The sequence below is a fragment of the Xylaria bambusicola genome (assembly GCF_022495145.1).
Source record: "Xylaria bambusicola strain CBS 139988 unplaced genomic scaffold F5B22scaffold_18, whole genome shotgun sequence".
In the NCBI taxonomy this organism is placed as follows: domain Eukaryota; kingdom Fungi; phylum Ascomycota; class Sordariomycetes; order Xylariales; family Xylariaceae; genus Xylaria; species Xylaria bambusicola.
This window is the reverse complement of record NW_025953571.1, coordinates 461,765-482,314: the sequence shown is the minus strand read 5'-3', so window position 1 is coordinate 482,314 and position 20,550 is coordinate 461,765. Positions and strand designations below refer to the sequence as shown.

The 20,550-nt window shown below is 49.9% G+C and overlaps 5 protein-coding genes across 5 annotated transcripts; 4 read left to right on the top strand and 1 right to left on the bottom strand.

Moving 5' to 3' along the window:
• Window positions 1–336: 336 nt before the first annotated feature.
• F5B22DRAFT_132727 (kelch domain-containing protein) lies at window positions 337–3,323 on the bottom strand. The gene is made up of 3 exons (XM_047968970.1): window positions 2,413–3,323; window positions 2,036–2,354; window positions 337–1,985 (listed from the first exon to the last, which is right to left on the bottom strand). Exons 1-3 carry the CDS (start codon window positions 2,831–2,833, stop codon window positions 458–460), a joined length of 2,268 nt encoding a protein of 755 aa, XP_047831291.1. The 5' UTR covers window positions 2,834–3,323; the 3' UTR covers window positions 337–457.
• A 1-nt stretch (window position 3,324) lies between these two features.
• Window positions 3,325–6,259, top strand: F5B22DRAFT_132716 (WD40 repeat-like protein). The gene has a single exon (XM_047968969.1). The coding sequence runs from the start codon at window positions 3,959–3,961 to the stop codon at window positions 5,738–5,740; it is 1,782 nt and encodes a 593-aa protein (XP_047831290.1). The 5' UTR covers window positions 3,325–3,958; the 3' UTR covers window positions 5,741–6,259.
• A 239-nt stretch (window positions 6,260–6,498) lies between these two features.
• On the top strand, window positions 6,499–7,372 carry F5B22DRAFT_605232 (uncharacterized protein; the record flags this gene model as incomplete). The annotated part of the gene is made up of 1 exon (XM_047974831.1): window positions 6,499–7,372. A coding segment is annotated over exon 1 (241 nt), but the record flags the coding sequence as incomplete, so codon positions are not given.
• On the top strand, window positions 7,373–9,208 carry F5B22DRAFT_605231 (transcription factor IIA, alpha/beta subunit-domain-containing protein). Its single transcript, XM_047974830.1, has one exon. The coding sequence runs from the start codon at window positions 7,884–7,886 to the stop codon at window positions 8,763–8,765; it is 882 nt and encodes a 293-aa protein (XP_047831288.1). The 5' UTR covers window positions 7,373–7,883; the 3' UTR covers window positions 8,766–9,208.
• Window positions 9,209–11,836: 2,628 nt separating this feature from the next.
• F5B22DRAFT_132703 (uncharacterized protein) lies at window positions 11,837–12,701 on the top strand. Its single transcript, XM_047968968.1, has one exon. The coding sequence runs from the start codon at window positions 12,029–12,031 to the stop codon at window positions 12,470–12,472; it is 444 nt and encodes a 147-aa protein (XP_047831287.1). The 5' UTR covers window positions 11,837–12,028; the 3' UTR covers window positions 12,473–12,701.
• Window positions 12,702–20,550: the final 7,849 nt, after the last annotated feature.

The following is a 20,550-nucleotide window of genomic DNA, read 5'->3' as shown; positions in this document are numbered from 1 at the left end:
TATACTGTAACTTTTTGGGTCGTTACCCACCCCCAACCACCCCCCCCAACCCAAAAATTCAATTTTGGTTTTTTTTTTTTTTCCGCCCCCCCCCCCCCCCCCCCCCCCCACCCCCAGCATGACATTCAACCCCCATCCGAATCTGTCGTAAAATATTCATTCTCATTGCGCAACCCAAGAACGCCAGGGCTCCGGTCCGTAAACCACGCGAGGTGAAAAATCAAAATAAATAATCAAAGCAAGTACTCGAAGCACACCCCTAATGCGTGATTACGCCCTGTATGCATATCTCGTCCAGCCAGTACTTATATTAACGCCGTTCCAAAATCGCAAAAAGAGAAAAGCCGCCTATCATTGCTAGTCGTAAGACGCGTGCGAGAGTATTTGCGAAGGCGGGCACGAGTCGATATTAATTCCAGTTTGTCCCTCCCTATCGTTACGTCGTCATTGTGAGTGTTTAGGCTATATCCATGCCTTCAGAATCGTTGTCCATGTCGGAAGGCAGCGCTTGTGTACGATCACTGCCAACGCTGTCTTTCCGAGTGACCCAGTTATCGTTTCGGCTACGGTAGCTGTCGACGTAATCAAGTTCTTCCCCCGCAATGACTCTGCCTTCCATGTCGATTTCCTGTGAAAGTTCGACCAAGGCTGTACGGGGAAGTCGTAAGAAGCCATGAGTGCGGACAATGCGACCCCAATGGGTCAAGCAGAAATTCGCGGCTCGTTTGCTGAGCCACTCCTCGTTCGCCTGGCAAGCACAATACCAGATGATGCAGGCATGATCGACATCAAGTTCCTTCGACAACCGATTCACGCAGAGAAGTCTCAGATGGGGAATATTGTAAATGTTTGACATCACAAGTAATCCAGCCACGTCAGATAGGTCCGCAACTCCATCGCTAGCATGAATGCTATCCGTATATAAGTAGGAAAGGAATAGCTTGACAACAGAGTAAGGTTCGGGAATATGCATCTTTTTTGTGTGAAACTCGGCCATCTGAGAGTTATAAAGTCGTGCAAAATGCGGCCACCGTGCTTGGAGAATGAGCTTGTGCACATGGATAGGGGGAGATGTGGGAGCATCTGGTGCAAGCCAATTTTGATCATCTGGTACCTCCCCAGCACGAATGACGCCTGAACTCATCATATCATCATCTTCGAAATCGCTAGCAAGTGCGGTTACAATGAAATCGGTTCCACTGCCTGTCTCTGGGGGTTGATTGAAGAGTCTGGCAAGATCAAGACCGAGGCCTTTCGATGGCTGCTCCTGTACGCGAGTATGAGAGGTGGGGCGTGAGAGCTCGGACCGGGGTTCTGAGACAAAATTGTTTCCAAGAAAGCCATAACGTCGTAAATCTACCTCCATGATGTCACTCAAATACTCTTCAAACCCATTTGGGCCGATGTCGTTTGTTGGATCAGTTGGACAACCCAGTAGCCACGCTTTTGTGCCGTCCTCGTTCATGGTACAGTAATGCCAGCGGAAGCCTGACTTGAATATTTCGCGGCCTTCTGCCAGTTTTTGCCATCGCAAAGATGCCAGATCCAAAGCAGACAAGGAGCACTCCTTCGAAGTAATTGTAGCAGCTGGCGTTACAAAATCAAGCAAAGTGCCTGAGGAGTAGATATGGAAGTGCGTTCCGGGCACCTGGGAGGGCACATTGACACCAGATACAAACTTTAGAGACGACACTGCGCCTGGTGCCATGGGAGCGTATGCTTTGAGTTGGAATGACGGCGTATTTACCTGGGCCGTTCGCGAATTGGCAGCATAGCCCGAGGCTCCTACAACAGCAGGTGGGCCAATGGAATAAACGGGACGAGATGGGTCAACTGTACGACCCATCGCTGCATGTTTATCGGAGGTTGAGCCCATGTGAGGTGGTGAGTCGAAAGCAGGGCTCCCCTTAAGATCAAGCCACCACAATTCACTAACTTTATCCATATCCTCGCTTAGACCACCGAAAACCCAGACTCGATCGGCCCTAATCACAGTCAGCATCAGTTACTCAGCCTCGATAGTAGTGGCACACACCATATATACGCTGAGTGATCGAACCGCCCGACAAAACGCCAAGATCTAGACCAAGTGTATGTCTTCAAGTCCAAATAACAGATATCGTCCAGGACATAATTATCATGCCCGGTGATCCCACCAATGATAAACAGTTTGTCCTCGTGGAGGACAGCTGCGTGTCTCGCTCTGCCCTTAGGCAAAGGGCCCGTGACCTGAGGTTGTGTCCAATGTGCGGTCTTCAGATCGAAGACGATGAGGTCGGAAAGATATGTGCGGTGTTCATTTTCACCACCAAAGACCAAGAGCTTGTCGCCTTGGTAAAGCGTCGCGGTGTGTCCTGCATTTCACACAATGAGTGTTTGCGCGTTGTAACATAACATTTAATAATCACATACCCATTCTAACGCCAGGAATGTCGCCGTAATTGTCCACTAGGCTCCATTGATGGCTCACAAGATCCAGCTTGAGCACATGGTTATATACTTCGTCGGTGTACTGATCGAAACCCCCAAATGCGTAAATCTGATTGTTGCCGCAGTATGTTACCGAGGCGTTGACGAGGCAGGCCGGTCTTTGACCAAGGGTTCGTGTGACTTTGGGTCGGTAACCATCGGCCATGGGCCTATTCTTCAAAGGAGTATTAGGCATGACAAATGTGTTTCCAGAGGAGGCAGCGGACACAGGGGTCGGTGCATTCGAAGTCGAGGGCGTGAGAGAGGGCGCAGAAGCGGTGCCGGAGGAAGAATATTGATAGGCGGCAGCAGGGCCTCCGAAGAGAGACTGGGAAGAAATGGATGGTGTCGAGGGATGTGCCATGTCGTCGTGTGGGAACAGGCGGTTTGAGGGCGAGTTACAGTCGCGATACTAGCTAGTTATTATGTCACCATCACATGTGATTCGTGACTGTAGCGAAAACGAACAGCCCCGGATACTGACTGGTATTGGGATGGGATCTGAGTCGGGCACTAGAGAGTGTCTCTTGTTGGAAAGAAAGGGTAGGCACTCGGCCAGTCAGCCGAATAGAAAGGCGCAGGCTATGGCGATCGACGACAGCAGGCGGGAGCTTGTCTTGGCTGGATGGATTTTAGGTCTGAAGATCGACGCAGGTTTGGTTCTGCAGCAAAAAGCAAGTCGGGGGGGGTTGAAATTGCAGGTTGATTGGCGGCGACTTGCTGGTGGTAGGTAATGAGACACGATTACGCAGTACTACGTACTTTAGGTTACAGCCAGAACCTTGGAAGGGAAAGGTAATGGGTACCTAAGGACCTCGTTAAAGGTGGGCCAGACTCCTAAAGAGTTTGAATCTTAATGCACCGGTAAGAAGTAGGTAAGACCTGAGGGGCTGCTAAATAGGGGTAGAACTAGTGAGGAGCCACAGTGAGCCACAGTGGAGATGGCTGCCCATCAGAAGCCCCATCTTACCTACGTACTAGTAGGTACCTAGGTACTTAGGTAGCAGCATGGACCACAGCGGGATGGACACCAGGATGGAGAGAAGGTGCATTGGGCAGCGCACCTCGTTGTCCTATCAACGCCCCACATTCAAAGTAAATAAAAGACCTCCAGCATGAAGCTTTAAGTTCAACTCTTATCCTTCTTTCTTCACTTCAATCACAACCACCTCTCTCCCGCCTTCTCTCCCACCTTGTTCCATCTCTCTCAAGAGTGAACTCTAATTCGAACTCTTCTGTTCTGGTTTTACCTCTAGGCCATCTAAGCCTTCCGCCTTCCTTCTCCTCTTCCTCCCTCCCCACTCCTCCTCTCCTCCTCTCCTCCCCTCCTCCACTACCATCATCGCTGTTGTAGCTTGTAAAGCCATCTTCAAGCATCCTGCAATCAATCCTTCTGCGCCCATCAGATCTCATCGCTACTACGGCAATTCGATAATTGTGATACTACACTGTAGTCATACACCTATTCATAAGCTCACGACTGGACAAGATGGCTACAGCAGCGGTGGTAACACCTATCAAGTCCCACAAGGGCCTGTTTTCCTCGCGCGTCGCTGGCGGCCGCATGCCCTTGACCCCTTCGCCCCGTCAGCGCACAGCCAACAACACAGCAGCCGCCGCGGATTCTTCGCCATTCACCCCTAGAGGGTATCAGGACTCATCTCGCCCCAGCAAGTCGATTTATGGAGGGAACTTGTCTTCACATTTCGCCAAGTCCACAAGATCATCTCACCGGGACTCGCCCAAGTCCAACATTGCTCGCAGTGTAGCAACCCCACGCAAGGCACTCGAGCTTGGTGTGTCAGACTTCACTCTCGTTGGTACGGGTAACACAAAAACTCCCTCTACCAAGACAAAGAAAGCTCCGCTGCGCCAAAAGTCTAACAAGACCACACTCACCTACGCCGCCGACCGATTCATTCCTAATCGTAGCAACAGCTCCGCTATTGCCAATGTCGGTTCTGGCAAGTTGGATGTGCCTCGGCCCAAGTCGAGCAGCAACACCGAGTCGTCGTCGTCGATTCTCGCCTCAGCTACCGACGCCGCTATCGCTTCTTTGGAGGGTCTCAGCATCAACGATGATGAAGATGATGCCGCCACCTACTCACGACGCTCGCCAAACACAATCGCTTACCAAGACTCCCTCGCCAATGCTTGCGGCGTTAATTTGAACACCAGAATCCTCCAGTTCAAGCCCGCGCCTCCTGAGTCGTCAAAGCCCATCGATCTTCGCCAGCAATACAACAGACCCCTGAAGCCCGCCAGTGCTAGCTCTGCACAATTCAGACGGCGCATCGCGACCGCACCCGAGCGAGTTCTCGATGCTCCTGGTCTAATCGACGACTACTACCTCAACTTGCTCGACTGGAGCTCCGGAAACCAGGTCGCTATCGGTTTAGAGCGAAATGTCTACGTTTGGTCTGCCGATGAAGGTTCAGTCAGCTGCCTTCTCGAGGCCAACCCTGACACGTATGTCAGCAGTGTTAAGTGGTCTGAGGATGGAGCCTATGTCGGCGTTGGCCTGGGCACGGGTGAGGTACAGATCTGGGACGTGGCGGAAGGAGCGAAGATCCGAAGCATGTTCGGACACGACACCCGTGTTGGCGTGATGGGCTGGAACAAGCACCTCCTGTCCACCGGCGCCCGCAGTGGCCTCGTCTTCAACCACGATGTTCGCATTGCCGAGCATAAGGTTGCCGAGCTCGTCTCGCACACCTCAGAAGTGTGCGGTCTAGAGTGGCGCTCAGACGGTGCTCAGCTCGCTACGGGCGGCAACGACAACCTGGTTTCCATCTGGGATGCCCGCTCCTTGGCTGTCCCCAAGTTCACAAAAACAAACCACAAGGCTGCCGTTAAGGCTCTCGCGTGGTGTCCCTGGAACCTCAACCTGCTCGCCACTGGCGGTGGTTCATATGATCGCCACATTCACTTCTGGAACACGACTTCTGGTGCTCGCGTTAACAGCATCGACACGGGTTCTCAAGTCACCAGCCTTCGATGGAGCACAAGCTACCGTGAAATTGTCAGCTCGAGCGGTTTCCCCGACAACTCCCTCAGCATCTGGAGCTACCCAACCCTCGTCCGTAACGTCGAGATTCCCGCTCACGAGAGCCGCGTCCTCCACAGCTGCTTGAGCCCAGACGGTCAGATGCTCGCGACCGCAGCCGCCGACGAGAGCTTGAAGTTCTGGAAGCTCTTCGAGAAGAAGGCAGGCCAGGCTGTTGCGCCAGCTGCCAAGGCCGAGATGGCCAGGCAAATGACTATCCGGTAAGCGACTCGCCGTCGCGGTGGCCTCGAAAGCTACGAACATCAACAGTAGGTATACAGTTTCGTTCTGGCATTGTCTGGTACCGGCGGTTTGGAGTGACTTTAGCGCGGCGTTTGGGGATTCACGAAGCGATAACGACAACATTATTCCCCTACGACCGAGACTTGGTCATGAGCTACGACACAAATCGCCCACAGAGGAGGTCCTCCGTGCGGATCATTTGAAATTATTGTATTTTTAGTTCTCGGGAGCTGGCTAGATTTTTGCCCTCCAATGTTTGGGGTTAGGATGGCAGAATGGATAGGGGTTTTTAATAGAGGCAGTATTTCTCTTGGACTCGATGGCTTAGTAGATAGTGAACATGTCGTTAAGATATGGAATTCGCTGCTCGTGAGACTTGATCAAATGTGAATGAGTGCCAAACCACGAGGTATCGTGGTTCAACCATCTCTAGTAGAAGCCAAGGCTGACAAACCTCAATACCAAGCAAGTACTTGTTTTTACTATTTTAGCAATTAAGCAGGACAGATAGTACCTAGGTAGTACTTACTGACTCTGCGATACATACCTAGGTAGGTACATAGGTAGTTCCCGATAGGTGTTAGTGCTAGAGGTAAGTAAGTGCATGCCTTATCTTATCATCACTAGGAAGGTACCTAACGGGGGCCGTCAGGACTGTATTAGATAAGCAGACCAGCGGCGCTACGGGGGCATTTCCCTAGAATTGACAGGACCTGGGGGAACTTGACCCCAACACCACCTACCGACCTAGTCGTAGCATTACACCACCGGGCAATGAATGCTGTCGCAATAGACAGCCGCATCGCGCACCGACTATCTGCCTACGAAGACTGGCACATTGAGCTGGCCTAGGCGATCAAATTGATACTTGTTTAATCTAGCCATTGAGGGGAGGTTTCTGGCGAGTGGAATAACGCTATTGATTCACTCATTCAGCTACGGCTGCGCACCTACTACCTGTCACATCTTACGCAACCTCCAACTCCTTCTCTCTCTCCCTCGCATCCGACCAAGCCTATAAACTATCGCTACAAGAGTACTGCACTGACCTGACATAAATTCAACGTCGTCGCTTCTGCTACATTGTGTCTTTCCGCTTTGATCGCTGCATTATTGGTACCACGACGAGCGGCAATACGTAGTAGTATTGTGCCTCCGCCACGCTGCTCGCTTCCGCGGGAGTATTCATCACCACGCATGTGCATCTATCATCAAACAACTCGCCCCGGTCAATATGTCGAACTCTCAGGTCGGCAATGTCTACCAGCAGATAATCAACGATGTGATCGCGGCGTCGCGAGTTGATTTCGAGGAGGGCGGTATTGATGACGCAGTGTTGGAACAGCTAAGGAAGGTAAGCAGCATGCACGGTTTCCATCAACTTCCACGCGCGTTCAAGCGAGCGGCGGTATCTAGCCATCGAAATCCCCTTCAACAGCATGCTCTGAGTAGAAAGAAAAGAAAAAAGCACATAAAATGATGGGGTCGCGGAGTGTAGAGACGCTGGCGTTGGGAGTTGCTGGGCTCCTTTGCTCCCAGAGCGAAGGGCTGCCTACTGAGTCGGTCAGCCGGAGGGGTGAGAACAGGCGGGTTGGGAGACGGGGCGGGCAGCACTATTTGGGGCTTTTATCCCTTCCAACTCCCTCCAGTCGAGCCCGATGACTCAGACCCCCCTCATTGGCTGGTTCCCGCCTTGAACCCCGCTGCACGTCACGTGCTCTGGCTCCTTCTCTCTCCCCCCCTCACCCTATTTCACAGCGCCTACCCTGGTGTTTGCCTCACTCCGCGACCCATAAGGCTGCACTACCCGAAGCCAGTCCCAGACATCTTTGTTCTTTTCCTTTTTGTTTTGCTTTTCTTTTCTTTCCTTTCCTCTTCAAGTTTGCTCCGATGCTTCGAGGCAGGTTTGGTTTTGTGCCTGGCTGACACAGTGTAATCGTAGGGCTGGCAGAAGAAACTCTCGCAGCAGCAGCTCGCTGTCTTCCCTTGGGATCCTAAGCCTGATCCGCCGCCAGCTCCCGTCACCACTGCTACAGCACCCCAGACTATTCCTGGGCCATCTCCGCCTTTGCCTACTACTAATGGAAACGGTTATGCTCAACCTCAGCCGCCTGTGCCCCAGGCTATGCCTATCCCCGTACCGGCCGGACAGGCCACGGGTGATCCGCGTATTAAACCAGAGCCAAATGTCAAGATAGAGCCTGGTCTGGAAGGCAACCAAATCCCTCAAGCCATTCCCCAGGGCGACCCAAACAATATCGCACAGCAACGTGTCATCGCACAACAGCGTGTCATTGCACAGCTTCAGAACCAATATGGTGAACGAGCTGCTGCATCCATCAACAAGCTGAGGGAGCAACCTGGCGGCGGTGTCGCGCAGCCACAGAACCAACAAAGAATGACAAATACACCCGTGCCTCAGGGATATCCAGCTCAGTATCAAAATATCCCTCAGCAGCAATACCGACCCAATGTGCCTCAAAATCCCGGAGCTCAGCAGCAACAGCAACGCGTTCCCGTGGCTAACGGTCAGCGGCCTCCTAACTCTCAGCTTGACGGGGCAGGGGAAAGAGACAGCCATGTTGGTGTTCTTATTCAGCAGTCCCGCAATGGTGAGGCTACTGAGATGGGTCAGGTAGAGATAGATAATATCCTCCATGCACAAATTGCTGCAAGAGCTAAGGCTATGGAAGGGGGCGGCTTAATGGTACCCCTAAAGCATGCTGGAAAGGGTAAGGGCAAGGCCATCGCCCGTAATTCTTCGGGTACACCCGCTGGGCCGTCTCGCTTCGACGGGCCAGATGACGATGTCAAGGATGAAGATGATATGGAAGATGATGAGGATGCTATTAACTCCGACCTCGATGACCCTGACGACAATGTCGAGGAGAACGAGGATGATGAAGAAGGTGGTCAGATCATGCTTTGCATGTATGACAAGGTCCAGCGCGTCAAGAACAAGTGGTGCGTCCCTCGTTGTGGATTTCTATTTGGAATTCTTGGCTAATCCTGCTGTAGGAAGTGTGTACTCAAGGACGGCGTTCTCAACGTCAATGGAAAGGACTATGTCTTCCACAAGGCGACTGGTGAGTATGAGTGGTAGTAGCGTTATGAGATATATGGTTTTCTCAATGAGTCACGCATGCGGAGATGATTTACGAAGGTCCAGGAATATTTGACGCTCCGTTTCGTACTCTCTCTCTCCCTCTCCCTGATGCCATCCGCCATTCTCCCACAAAAATTCACCAAAAAATAAAATCAAAATCGCAGATCTTATTCGCTTTTTATGCCTTATTCCTTCATAAATTGTCAGGCGTAAGGGGACAAGGGGGTTTTTTCCTTTGCTTTTTTTCTTTCTTCATTTTAGACGTGGACGGGGCAAGAGGCAAGATCAGGTGCGAGTGGAATGAATGGATGAACGCTAACACATACGTGCGTCTCGCCAAAAAACATGAACGGACGAACGGATTTGCTTGGGGGTTCTAGCAGGTATAACAGAATGAGATGTACGATTTGGTTTATAGACAATACGAATTGCGTTTTGCAGCCTCTTTTCTTCTTCTTTTCTTCACCTTCTCTGTTCTGTGATCTGTGATCTGTTCTGCGATATTTGGAGTCTCGTTGCCAAATTAGGTTGGGAAATCGGCGGGCTTGCTTTGCTGTGCTTAAGGGAAGAGAGAGAGGGAGGGAGGGTGCTGTTATGATATATTTGCGTGCTATACGCGTTATCCTAGGAAGGGATCCTGAATGCCCACGCGGCCATCTATTAGAAAATATCGTGGTAGGCATATTATATTACTAGAGCTAGTATATTAGTGTTGATAAGGGCATTTGGTGGGAAATAGTCGAACTAGACTATGTGATTAACTTTGTTTTGCAATTTGGTGCTCACTCACAATCACTCGAGGTAATACTAGAGTTTTAACTCAGTAGATTACCACTTGCGAAGCGGCTCCTTTTCGCTCAGGAGATCCGAGTCTATGATGTACAAGCTACGACGTCATGTTGCAAGGGAATTGCAATTACTTTTTCAGTAATCACGACAAGCATTGAGGATGGGGATAAGCAAGATTTATAAATAGTGGTGCTTTCCAACTCAGCGGAATAACTATCATGTCTAAGCACTGATCTGAACCCTTTTTTCTCATTCTTAGATTTATCTATATGGTTCCCTGGCAAGATCTGGTTAACGTTAAATAGCTAATCCAACAGAAGTGGGTGGTATTTTCATTGGTATGGGCAAAAGCGGACCTATTCACACCTACTTTCGCGATGGATGCAGGTCCTGGTCGTGAAGTTACGCAGGTCGTTAAGTATGTGTAATTAGGAGCAGCTAGGTTAGTGACTTATTGTATCATAATCCATATATCAAGGGAAAGCCTAGCTGGACGACAGTAAACTCAGTTTTCCGAGCAAAGGAGCAGGGAAAGATGAGTAATTGTGAGCGGGATCTAGGAATTGGGTAACGTGGCTGGAGCACATCACTGTTGAAAATTATATTGGGTAGAAAAGATAGTTTAGTACTTATTCAGACACCTTCAACCCGTAGTTTAAGGCATACATGCTTATTCAGATCTATTTTCATTGGTACAGATTCCTTTCTCATCTATCCCTCTCGCTCTAGACTCTCGGGAGTATGCCCATGTAAAGCATATACACTTGATGAAAAGTGGGAAAGACAGTGTGGCGATGGATAGAGAGGCATAAGAGTGTAATAGACTTCTATAATCTCTCTGCATCCCCGTCTCTAGCCCGAACTTCCAACCCTCTTACCTCTTTCCTCGTTATTTTTCGCCTTTACTCTGAGCTGCCAGGCTCACATCACCAGATACAATAAACAGACATTTAGATACACAGAGAGAATGCAAAAAGGGGGCAAGTCAGTATCACCAGCGAGGCTACACGGCCGTACTACAGATCTACCTACCCAGGTGCCTTATCACAACTGACCTATTAAGCTAGTATTTAACTGATCGACTGCCTGACCGAGTGAGTAAATGAATGAGTGACTCACTCACTCAATCGCCTTAATTCCACTGCGCTCCACACACCCAGGCACAATCAGAATGGCCAGGAAGTGAGTACAAACGAGGCGTCATTTACACACAAAGGTAGATATCTACATGACATACATCCATGCATATGGCATACATACGTACGCACGTACGTACAAAGTTGGGTGTAACTCGACATTCAACATGTATGACTCACTTTTTCAGTTTTGGGGTATGAAGAAGGCAGGTCACACACACCACCATGGCACGACCAATTACATTTCGTTTCAAAGTATTTAAAACGTACGACACAATGTTCGCTGAAGCTGCTCGTATACCCATCAGTTAGATGTACAGAGCGTCTAGACCCCAGACGTAAAAAAGAGGAAGAAGGCATGAAGGAGTATGATCGTAAGCCGGCATACCATCGTTCACTACATAAACAAGCAACGCAAGACCAGGCTTCACATGTATATACAACATCTCAATATTTGGAATTCACACAGATGAAGTCTAGTGTATTATCAACAGTACACTCTACCGCCTGATTACTACATCATGTATACATGTACATGTACGTGCTTGTTCGTAGTGAGTGACGGGCAGAATCTTGTCTAATTACCTTCCTACCTCCATCGTTCCGAGCGCGAGGTCATGAGAGTCACGTAAAAGTCCCAGCGAGATCATTTCATGTTGGTTATTACCTACCTTCTCACATTCACAGTTACATCGAATGAGTCAAGTCCACGAGACACCCATGAGGCTGAGCCCCCTTCTCTACTCGCATGTGGCGCGAGCCGCGGCGACAACTGCAGCTGAGTCTTTGAGGGCGGCGATTGAGGGTTATGAGCAGTATCATATGGCCAAGACTCAGACCGAGAAGAATGTCTAGGCTATCTCGGTTCTGATGCCTATGCTTATTTGCTGCCCACCTTCTTGACTGCCTGCATGCTCGCCTGTCGCTTGATAGTGGTGCGCGGGGCAGTATAAGGTGTTGCCATCTGATGTTGGCAAGTCAACTGTATTGAGTCCATCATACCTTGCGTCTCCGTAGTTCAGCCGGCTCCTATGGACGCGGCTGACGGCGGATAATGAAAATGGGATACTTCGCTAAGAATGAGCGACCCGCTGCTAGCCATGGAATGGCGTGAAACATTGAGAGAGCCGACTATCGGAGATTATATCCGTTAGATGTAGGTAACACTGGCTTCAATCATGTCCTCGGTGAGAGATCATATACGACGTATCACCGGGGGAGACGGGATCCAATAAGATCATGGTAAAACAAGGCAGCAACAGTAGAGTGCAAAAACTTACTCGTGGCCTGGTGGCCTGGTGGCCTTGTCCTTGTTTCGTTCTGCTTTTTTCACTTCCTCTTACCTCGGCGCTTTCGAATCTCATGTATCAGGAAGGCAAAGACACGCGAGACTGCCCTTGTCCAATCATCCATTACCAGTTCCTACTCTTCAGAGCCGCCAGCACCGCCGCTCAATTGCAGAAAATTTCCTCGTGGCCACATCCAAGAAACTCGAGAACACGACAGCTGCGCTCATCCGCTTCATCCGCTTCTTGTTGGTACTGTAGGTGTGCACCGCTTATCATCACTTCCGGGCCCGGTCCCACGGTTCACCAGCCACCCTTACCTCGCCCGCGCCCAGTAATGGTGCCTGGTAGGACTTCCCGGGCTCCCTCTCTCAGACGTGCGCGCCCCGGCAATTAGCCCGAATTGTGTGTACCGTATTTGTTTTGACGGGTGGGGAGAGTGTCTCGCGGAGAGGAGCGCCGTAGGCCGACTGGTTAGACGAGATCCCGACAGCGTGGCTCCGTCATCCTTCGCTCGCCAGGCCACGTCTTGTGATTCCTCGTAGCGCTGGGTCGTCATAATATGGTTTCACGCTAGGTGACCCAAGACGGCTTATCATAAGCACCAATTAAGGCCAAGAGCGACGACAGCTGGTGCTAGTTTGTTTGTTTGTTGAGTACGTGGTCTTGAAGACTAGTGAATGGGTCGTGATAGACGCGTCCTTCGAGGATGGGTCTACACTGACACACCAAGCCTTGACAAGATCGTCCGACACTTACCTACTGTGTGAGTTTCTAGCCTGGTGTACAGTGTCAGTATCTAGCATCGCCACATCGTCTGTTCATTTCGAAATTAGACGAGCTGTAGCAAAACTCTAGCTAGCATCATCTGGAGCTGTGACTTCTTGGCATCGCTCTGATGTCAAAAGAAGGGCTGTACTAGGATCGATTATCCAGTTGCCAAAAGGAACAACGTGCCAGCGTGTGAAGTGATGTAAGCCAGATGTTGAACGGCGCGGGGATGACGGATAGGAAAAGTTGAGCGAGATTGAAAGACCCGAAGCCTTGGTGACGGGGAGCGGGTATGCGGAAAAGCCTACCAACCACCTAACCATCTGGGCGGCGACATTACCTACCTCTTACCTGACTTGATGAAGTACACTACATGTAGGTACGCGACTGACGTGTTCGCGCCATTACTCAGCCTGATTACTTAGCCATAGCCACCAAAGATCCCTCCACCAAGGTTGAGTCAGCGGGCTATACTCGAAATCCATGTAGGTAGTGTAATTGACAATTTATAAGTTTACACAGTATTGGATATCATGCTCTTCGTACGACGCATACGAGAGGACCTTGTCTCTTGAAGGAAGAAGAGAGAATGGCAGGATCTGGCCCCGGTTGACCGATCACATGGCTGATGGCGTGTGTACTGTATGTAGGCTGATTGGACTGACGGCTTTACGATGGAGCGCCGTGCGACCGTTGGTTTGATTGACTGACCGATTGTGTCAATGTCTTGTTGTTGTTGTTGTTGTTGCTGTTGTTATCTTGGGTTGTCTCACGTCGGCCTCATACTTGGACATATCTGTCCTGTTAAAGCGACCGCTGTGGATATAGGTAAATAGGCAGTACATCTAAGTACCTATAGATAGGTATTCTACCTTAGCAACACAAAGAAGTGTTTTCGAGTTACCTAGGCAGCTGAGTTGAACGCCGTTTTAGCCATATCAACGCCCTGCATGTCTAGTTGGGTAGTAGGTAGGCACTGGGCACCTACTCATGGGGGCTCAGGGGCGATCTACCATACAGATGGTCATGGCTTGGGACAGACAAATAAATTCATATCTCGACATCTAGGAAGCTATTCCTTCAGGATGACATAGTGCGCTATCAACTACATGTAGGCCGAGAAGGAAGTGAAGAATGAAATGCGTGAAGGGAGGGAGAAGCTGGGCGCACGTTTCTGGTTGGTCCGAAAGGCTGGCGAAAGTCCCTGCCTGTTCCTGCCTGCTCTTGTCTCCCTTGTCGAGCTGGGTGCTGGCTGGGTACTGGCTGGGTACTTCCTGCCTTGGTAAAGGAGCGAGAAGTCGACCCGACAGTCTGGTACGCGCTAGTGTGCCAACCAATCAGAGTGCGATGGTTTCAGGCCGCCTATCCCAGTAGGGCAGCTCAGCACAGCACTAGCTCTGCAGTCGGCAATTACGGGAGTATATGTACATTTACGAGTTGTGAATTAGGTACCTACTTAGTGTATTAGCACGCCGACCCTCCACTGCACTTAGATGTTTAGTAGTCTTAGCAGTGGTTTTAGTTGGTACATATCAGGTATCTACATGTATTACGGGGCCTTGGCTAAAATAACATATGTAGTACTTGTGCTTAAATGTATAGGTAACCGGGTATGTTCTGCTTACGGCCCTCAGCGGATTATACAGTACGTGAGTAGGTAGGTAGTACAGGCGTAAGTAGAGGTCATGTAGCGATTCATTTGATCTATCTAGGTAGGTAGGTACCTCTAAGTACTAGTAGATAGGTATACGGGCATTGTGGTGGGTGAGCTAGCTCCCTGTTACATGTATGTATCAGCACATTGTTGCGGTGTGTTGTGTGCAGGTGGTATCACGAGATGTCTCTACCATGTGGGCAGCATCAGGAAATGGATCTACAGATGTACATATGGTAAAAGACTACCTGGCTAGTATGTATCTGCGTGTAGATAGACTCGGCTCTCTACAGATATACAGGTGTTTGGGAGGTTTAACTACATCTTCTGCTTAGCTCGCCTATCTGATGTTACCTAGGTAGAATTCCATACTTCCCCTGCTACGTACTCGCCTATGGTACGCAGTCAGCATCTTTCCCATCCCTCCCCATAAGTATGTTCGGCATCATCGTAACACCACCCACCCACTATCTCTCTCTTGTTAGCTGCGGTTTGCATCGTGTGCTGGCGGATGACCGTGCCCACTTGAATCGACATGGCCATGGGCCGACTCGAGTGGACAGGCCGTGATCGCCAAGTTGATTTATTGAAACCTGACGTGGCCGATGATACGTCGTGTATGTACACGACATAGCCTATATGTGTATGTATGGGTATAGGTAGTAAGGCAGTCCGACAGTATCCCCTGTCGTGATTGGACTTGGGTGACGCTGTTGAAGACTAAGTGATAATATGCTGCTGAAAAAAAAGGCGCTTTGCTTCCCCAAATACCCCACGGGCGCTGTTTCTTGTGTGCACGTGAGATCTAAGAAGGGCATGTTGACGTGGTTGGCTCGTAGGTAATGCTAGATGCGCCGCAATCATGCACGCTTCCGGGAGACTCGCAAGTTCTCTGCCAGTGGAGATTAGATATTGCCAGCATTTTTGACGTTGCCCAAGTCCTCTCGGCCGGCAAAGTGGCCTCGAGCTTGCGGTCTGTTGGCACATATCAGCAGGCCTCACGGTAGGCTAACTGCATCGTGACTCTCTCGCCTCTGTAGAGTTTCAGTATTCGGTGACCGTGAGGTGTAGTTGAGTACTACGGTCATATCGGGGCTTGTCATGGACGCTTGCCTGCACCATCGAGATCGTAGACGGATGGATCGTTGCAGCTGCACGGCGTTCTACTGACAGATCTATGAATGCCCCATCCGCTATATGCGAGCTGTGTAAGAGAATTGGCATCTAGACTGCAATTTGTTCTACCATATCATGACTCGCCGTCAATACACTGGGTCTGTAGCTTCGTTGTTTGATCATGCTGCACTAGGAAAGCGCCTGCTCCCCGGAACTGATGGTCTTGGTTTGATTTCATCTCTTCTGTGATGGTTTGACATGTTGGTGTGTCATTGCTTCGCAAAGCGCCTTGAAGCCCCGCCGTCTAGGTATGCCGAAAACATAGGTACTGTTCGCGGTGCTTGCAATCCAGCTATCGTGCATCAGTTGAAGTGAGGTCACACCAAATAATGACGTTGTCGCCCCAACGCACTATATATATATGTCTGACTTGGCGAATTGAACGACTTTTATCGATTATGAGTAAAGCTTCGCCCACGCGCTTACTAGCACAGAGGCTTCAACAAGTTTTCCACGATCTATAAAATGCTTAAAACGTGCAAGGGGGAAATAGCCTCAGCGATACTTCATTAGCCACCGCATTATGTGGCATTTCTTGACGTAGGAGTCAGAATACAGACCCGGAGCGATTGCCTATCGACTCGGAGATTTCAAATCGAGAAATCAATTGTCTGATGATTCCCAGGGCGGCCTGCTGCTTGACGAGGAATCACTCCGGGGGACTTTTCTGCCTAGGTATTGGTGAGTGATCTGTTGCATTGTTGTCCTAAGCGATGCAACGGCTGCGCTTATGCATTTTTTAGTACAGGGAAAATGGTCCGGATCTACCGAATACACACTCGACACCACCCCATGACAACACCACTAGCCACATAGTCTGTGGGGAACCAAGGGGGCCATGGATGCTGCTTCCCAGAGGGCCGGGAGAAGATAAATCTGTTTATTGGTTGTAGGATAAGTGAAGACTCCCCAAGAATGTTCCCATGTACTTCTGTGGGACCATTGAGATATGCCTATTCCGCTGGTGTGCATGAAAGTCGAAACAAGGGTGGAATATAACTGTGTACGCTCGTTGATTGTCCTTCAAGTCATTTTCCTGTCGGCAGCCGGATTTGCGTTTCCCACCAACGTTGCTATTGGGTCTACGGGGCTGTTAGATGCAGACTGTCGCTAGTTAGAGCCATTGCCTTGGTATTATATTTTACCGGCAACTTAGATGCCGATTAGGTATGAGGCGCGTATTGAAAATGTATGGTAGTGGTGTAGAAACGAACCAGCTTTTAATATCGGGGACTAGAGGAAGACACAAAGAGGACTATTACTGAGAGAAGAATGCTGCTTGGCCTATAATAAGATCTCGTTGATTGGTCCATGACACTAGAGTTTGGCTATGATATGGATGTGGTTCTCTTCTCGAGAGTTGGGCTTGTCTGCAGCACTCTTTGCACTTAGTTATAGTAGCTGGCTGGTTAAAGTGCCAACTCAATACTTTAGCAAGCAACCTGCGACCTCCTTAGCTAGACGCTTCCGAGCCGGACCTTGGATGATGATCGGTGGAGCTGAATCACTGTATAGCGGTGTTGGTATCCGTAAGATGTGGCTTTCTTCCTGACCAAGATGCAAGGTCACACTGCATGACGGTTGGCGGAACCAGCACAGTCAGTTGCACCAATTTTCATGCGTACTAACGGCTGCCCCCCTTGACATGAGTCCCGTGGGATGGTTCATTGGCGGGAGGTCCCGGTGGTGTGGATGTCCTAGCCCGGTACGTATATGACAAGTTTATGTTTCTGCCGGTAGGGTTTGAAAGAAACAACGGTCCGATCTAAGTGCCCCGAGACAATTTTTTAGACTGAGCCCAGCCAACAGAATACGAAATGGTATATCAGACCGGAGCTCGGGAAGCCTCAAGAGAAGCCGTTAGTATTCCTCATTCAAGCAGCGAATAAAATGTATTATGCACTCACTAATGCCGTGTGTCCAATGCGTTTGGGCCACCACAAGCTTGTATCACTCTTGCGATCCAGAGTCACTGCTGTCCTTTCTCATACTTCGTAGTTCCGCTGCTCGTCTCAGCATCGACATGAACAAACTCACCAACAACTTACAGCAGGGAAGCAGAACAATTGTTGGTATGTGAGGCATGGAGAGCGCCAGCGGGTGACATAGTATGCAGTACGGATGATACGATGGCGAGATACTGTCGAATCAAGACTCCATCCTGTTTCCTGTAGTGATAGAGTCCTTTTAGGTATTTGGCAACCCCTTCTCCGTTATTGATTAGGCATAACGCGTGGAAACTCCAGTTGGTACTACTCTCAGTGGCCGTCATACTAACAGTAAGCTTGGTGGTATGCTCTATTGGCCTCGTGCTAAAAGCACGACTTTCGCGGGCTGCATGTCTGATGGGCCCGACTAGATGTGCGTCGCTCTCACTTGTCACACGCGGTCCAGCGCGTCTGAAGCAAGCACATATACCGGGCTATGGCGGACAAACAATGTCCAGTAACCTAGGTACTTTGATATCGAGAATATTATGTGGCTAGCGGAACGTTTCGTTCACTTCTAGCCGAAGGCAAGCGCAACAAGGCACTACTTGGAAGCCATATATATGAATTCCCATTTTTGCTCGAAGGTGATTTAATGGGCTTGATGAGCGCCAAGTGCAATGTTGGTAAGACACAGGTGGGTACCGTCGACGCTTAGGAGCAGAAAGTATCCATTTACCTTCCAAGGTTTGCACTAATCCGTACTAAGAAGTATATTTAGGTATTTTGCTAGACATCCTAGGGTAAACCCTCTTAGCCTTTTTACTTTTAGGGACATGTTCTCGTCATCGTGCACACCAAGTTCCTTGGGCCAAAGCTATGCCATGCTGTAGGTGCCTACATACATATGTATCCAGAAATTCTAGTAAGTGGACGCCCTTGTACCTCCTGGAAAAGGTACCTCGAGATACAAAGCACCTCCGTCCTCTTCCCCTTTCAGCTAGCCGGAGCTTGGGAGTCGGGTTTCCAGCAACATACTCTTGCAAACTGGAAGTAAAGTGGACTGATCTCTGATGTGCCTAGGTATCGTACACAGGTACCTTAAGTACTTTATGTAAGCTGGTCTTCTTTATCATCAAGTCTTAATCTTAGTAACACGGAAAATCTGCACAATAGCAAGACTCGAGGCGCTTGGCAAACCTTGAGGCAGGTATACTACTACCTAGATACTGTAACTAGGTATCAACATTATAAAAAAAGACAAAGGGGATAATGGGAAAAGAGAGACAGAGAGACGCGGGCTTGAGACTCTGGGACTTGGGATCTGGGCTAAATTCTCAGACCCAGTAGTACGACATACGACATACGACATAGTTACTTGGAGGGCGTGTTGGTGGAAACTGTTGGCTGCACTTTGTTATGCTGCATTGTCACCAATATATCTCTTTGCAGTATCATGTCGAATACCGAGCGACATACCAAGAAGGCCTCGCAATGGCCATCTACGCGTGCACAACATTCAATCATGCTACCGTGCTATACATACAATACATATAACGGCCTGGTCAAGTCTGTTGTGTGCGATTGTATCCCTCCGATGACACGGGCCTACTTCGTACTCACAACCCCGAAGTCTCTGCAAGCTCAATTCGACGATATCTACACTAGCCCAGGCCAGGTATGCCTACGCCTTCTCATGTTCTATAGGCAATCTACGCGCTACTGCAAGTCATCGTCAACGGATACTAGAAGTATTGGAACGCGAGTGATATGTTGTTCTCGGGCCTGTCAGCGCACAGCTACTGGTACCTCGATCTGTCCACAGGTGTGTGTAATTATGTAAGTATGATTGACCTAGCCTGAATCCAGTTAAGACTCGCTCTGGAGGCATCTGTGCTTGCGAAACAAAACGACCGACAACGAGCATCAAGCAACAGCACGAAAAATGACCTGCATGGTAAGGTAGTACTTGATGTAGGTGCCAAGGTGAATTACCCTTATGTATCTTAGGTAGCTACCTACCTATATGTACCTGCTAGGTACTGTACCTACTTCGTACTTACACGCTCTGCCTATTACCTCCTAAGCAGTCTCACCTTGGTACCTAGGTACGGTATACCTATATGTATGTATGATGTATGTAGGAAAGTTAGTTACCACGGCCGTGGCTTTGAGCCATGGAATTAGCCCGCCTGGGTAAGCATCTTTCCCAGGCGTGTACGGAGTATCTTGGACCAGGATAGATACATGCCCGAAGCTGGCAGGCATCCCCACATGGCACGTCCAGCACTCAAGTTGCGCCCGTACACTGGACACACCAAGTAAACAGTAGATACCTCTCTAGGTACATGTACGTAGGTGGTCGAGGTGGTTGAGTAGCGCGTAGGTATTCTGCGCTACTTGCCTGCCAAAGACTTCTAGTGCTGTGGGTTAGCTAGCGTCTCTCGTCCCGCTCCTCTCGGTCCCCTCTCTGCGCGCCTCTGCGTTCGGCTACGCCCTGGTAGTGCGGTTTCCGGTGCCATGTCGTCAACGCAGGTAGTCGACGTAAGTAGTGACACCGCCTACTTGGGTGCTGGCATTACACTCACTACGCTACCTCTAGGTACCTAGGTACTCCGTAGGGCAGACTTGTAGGAAGTGTCCAGGCGGGCGACCAAGGGCGGAGTCCAGCGACAGAAGGATACGGTAGGTATCCAACCTGGTTCGCCTGGAAGACTGAGCCACCACCATCAGCATCACCGGCACCACTGGCAGCAGGGTGCGCTAAGCCCTGTTGAGTCAGCGCGCGCTGTCGCACGACGTCCCGCCCTTGTACTCCGTGGTCGCTGTACCTGCACCCCGACATTTCCCACCGCTCCCTGCTGCTCTCTCGCACGACTTGCGCTTCGTATCTATATTTTTAAGTAGGTACTTATATAGGTATGTACACATAGAGGAGAGTACCTA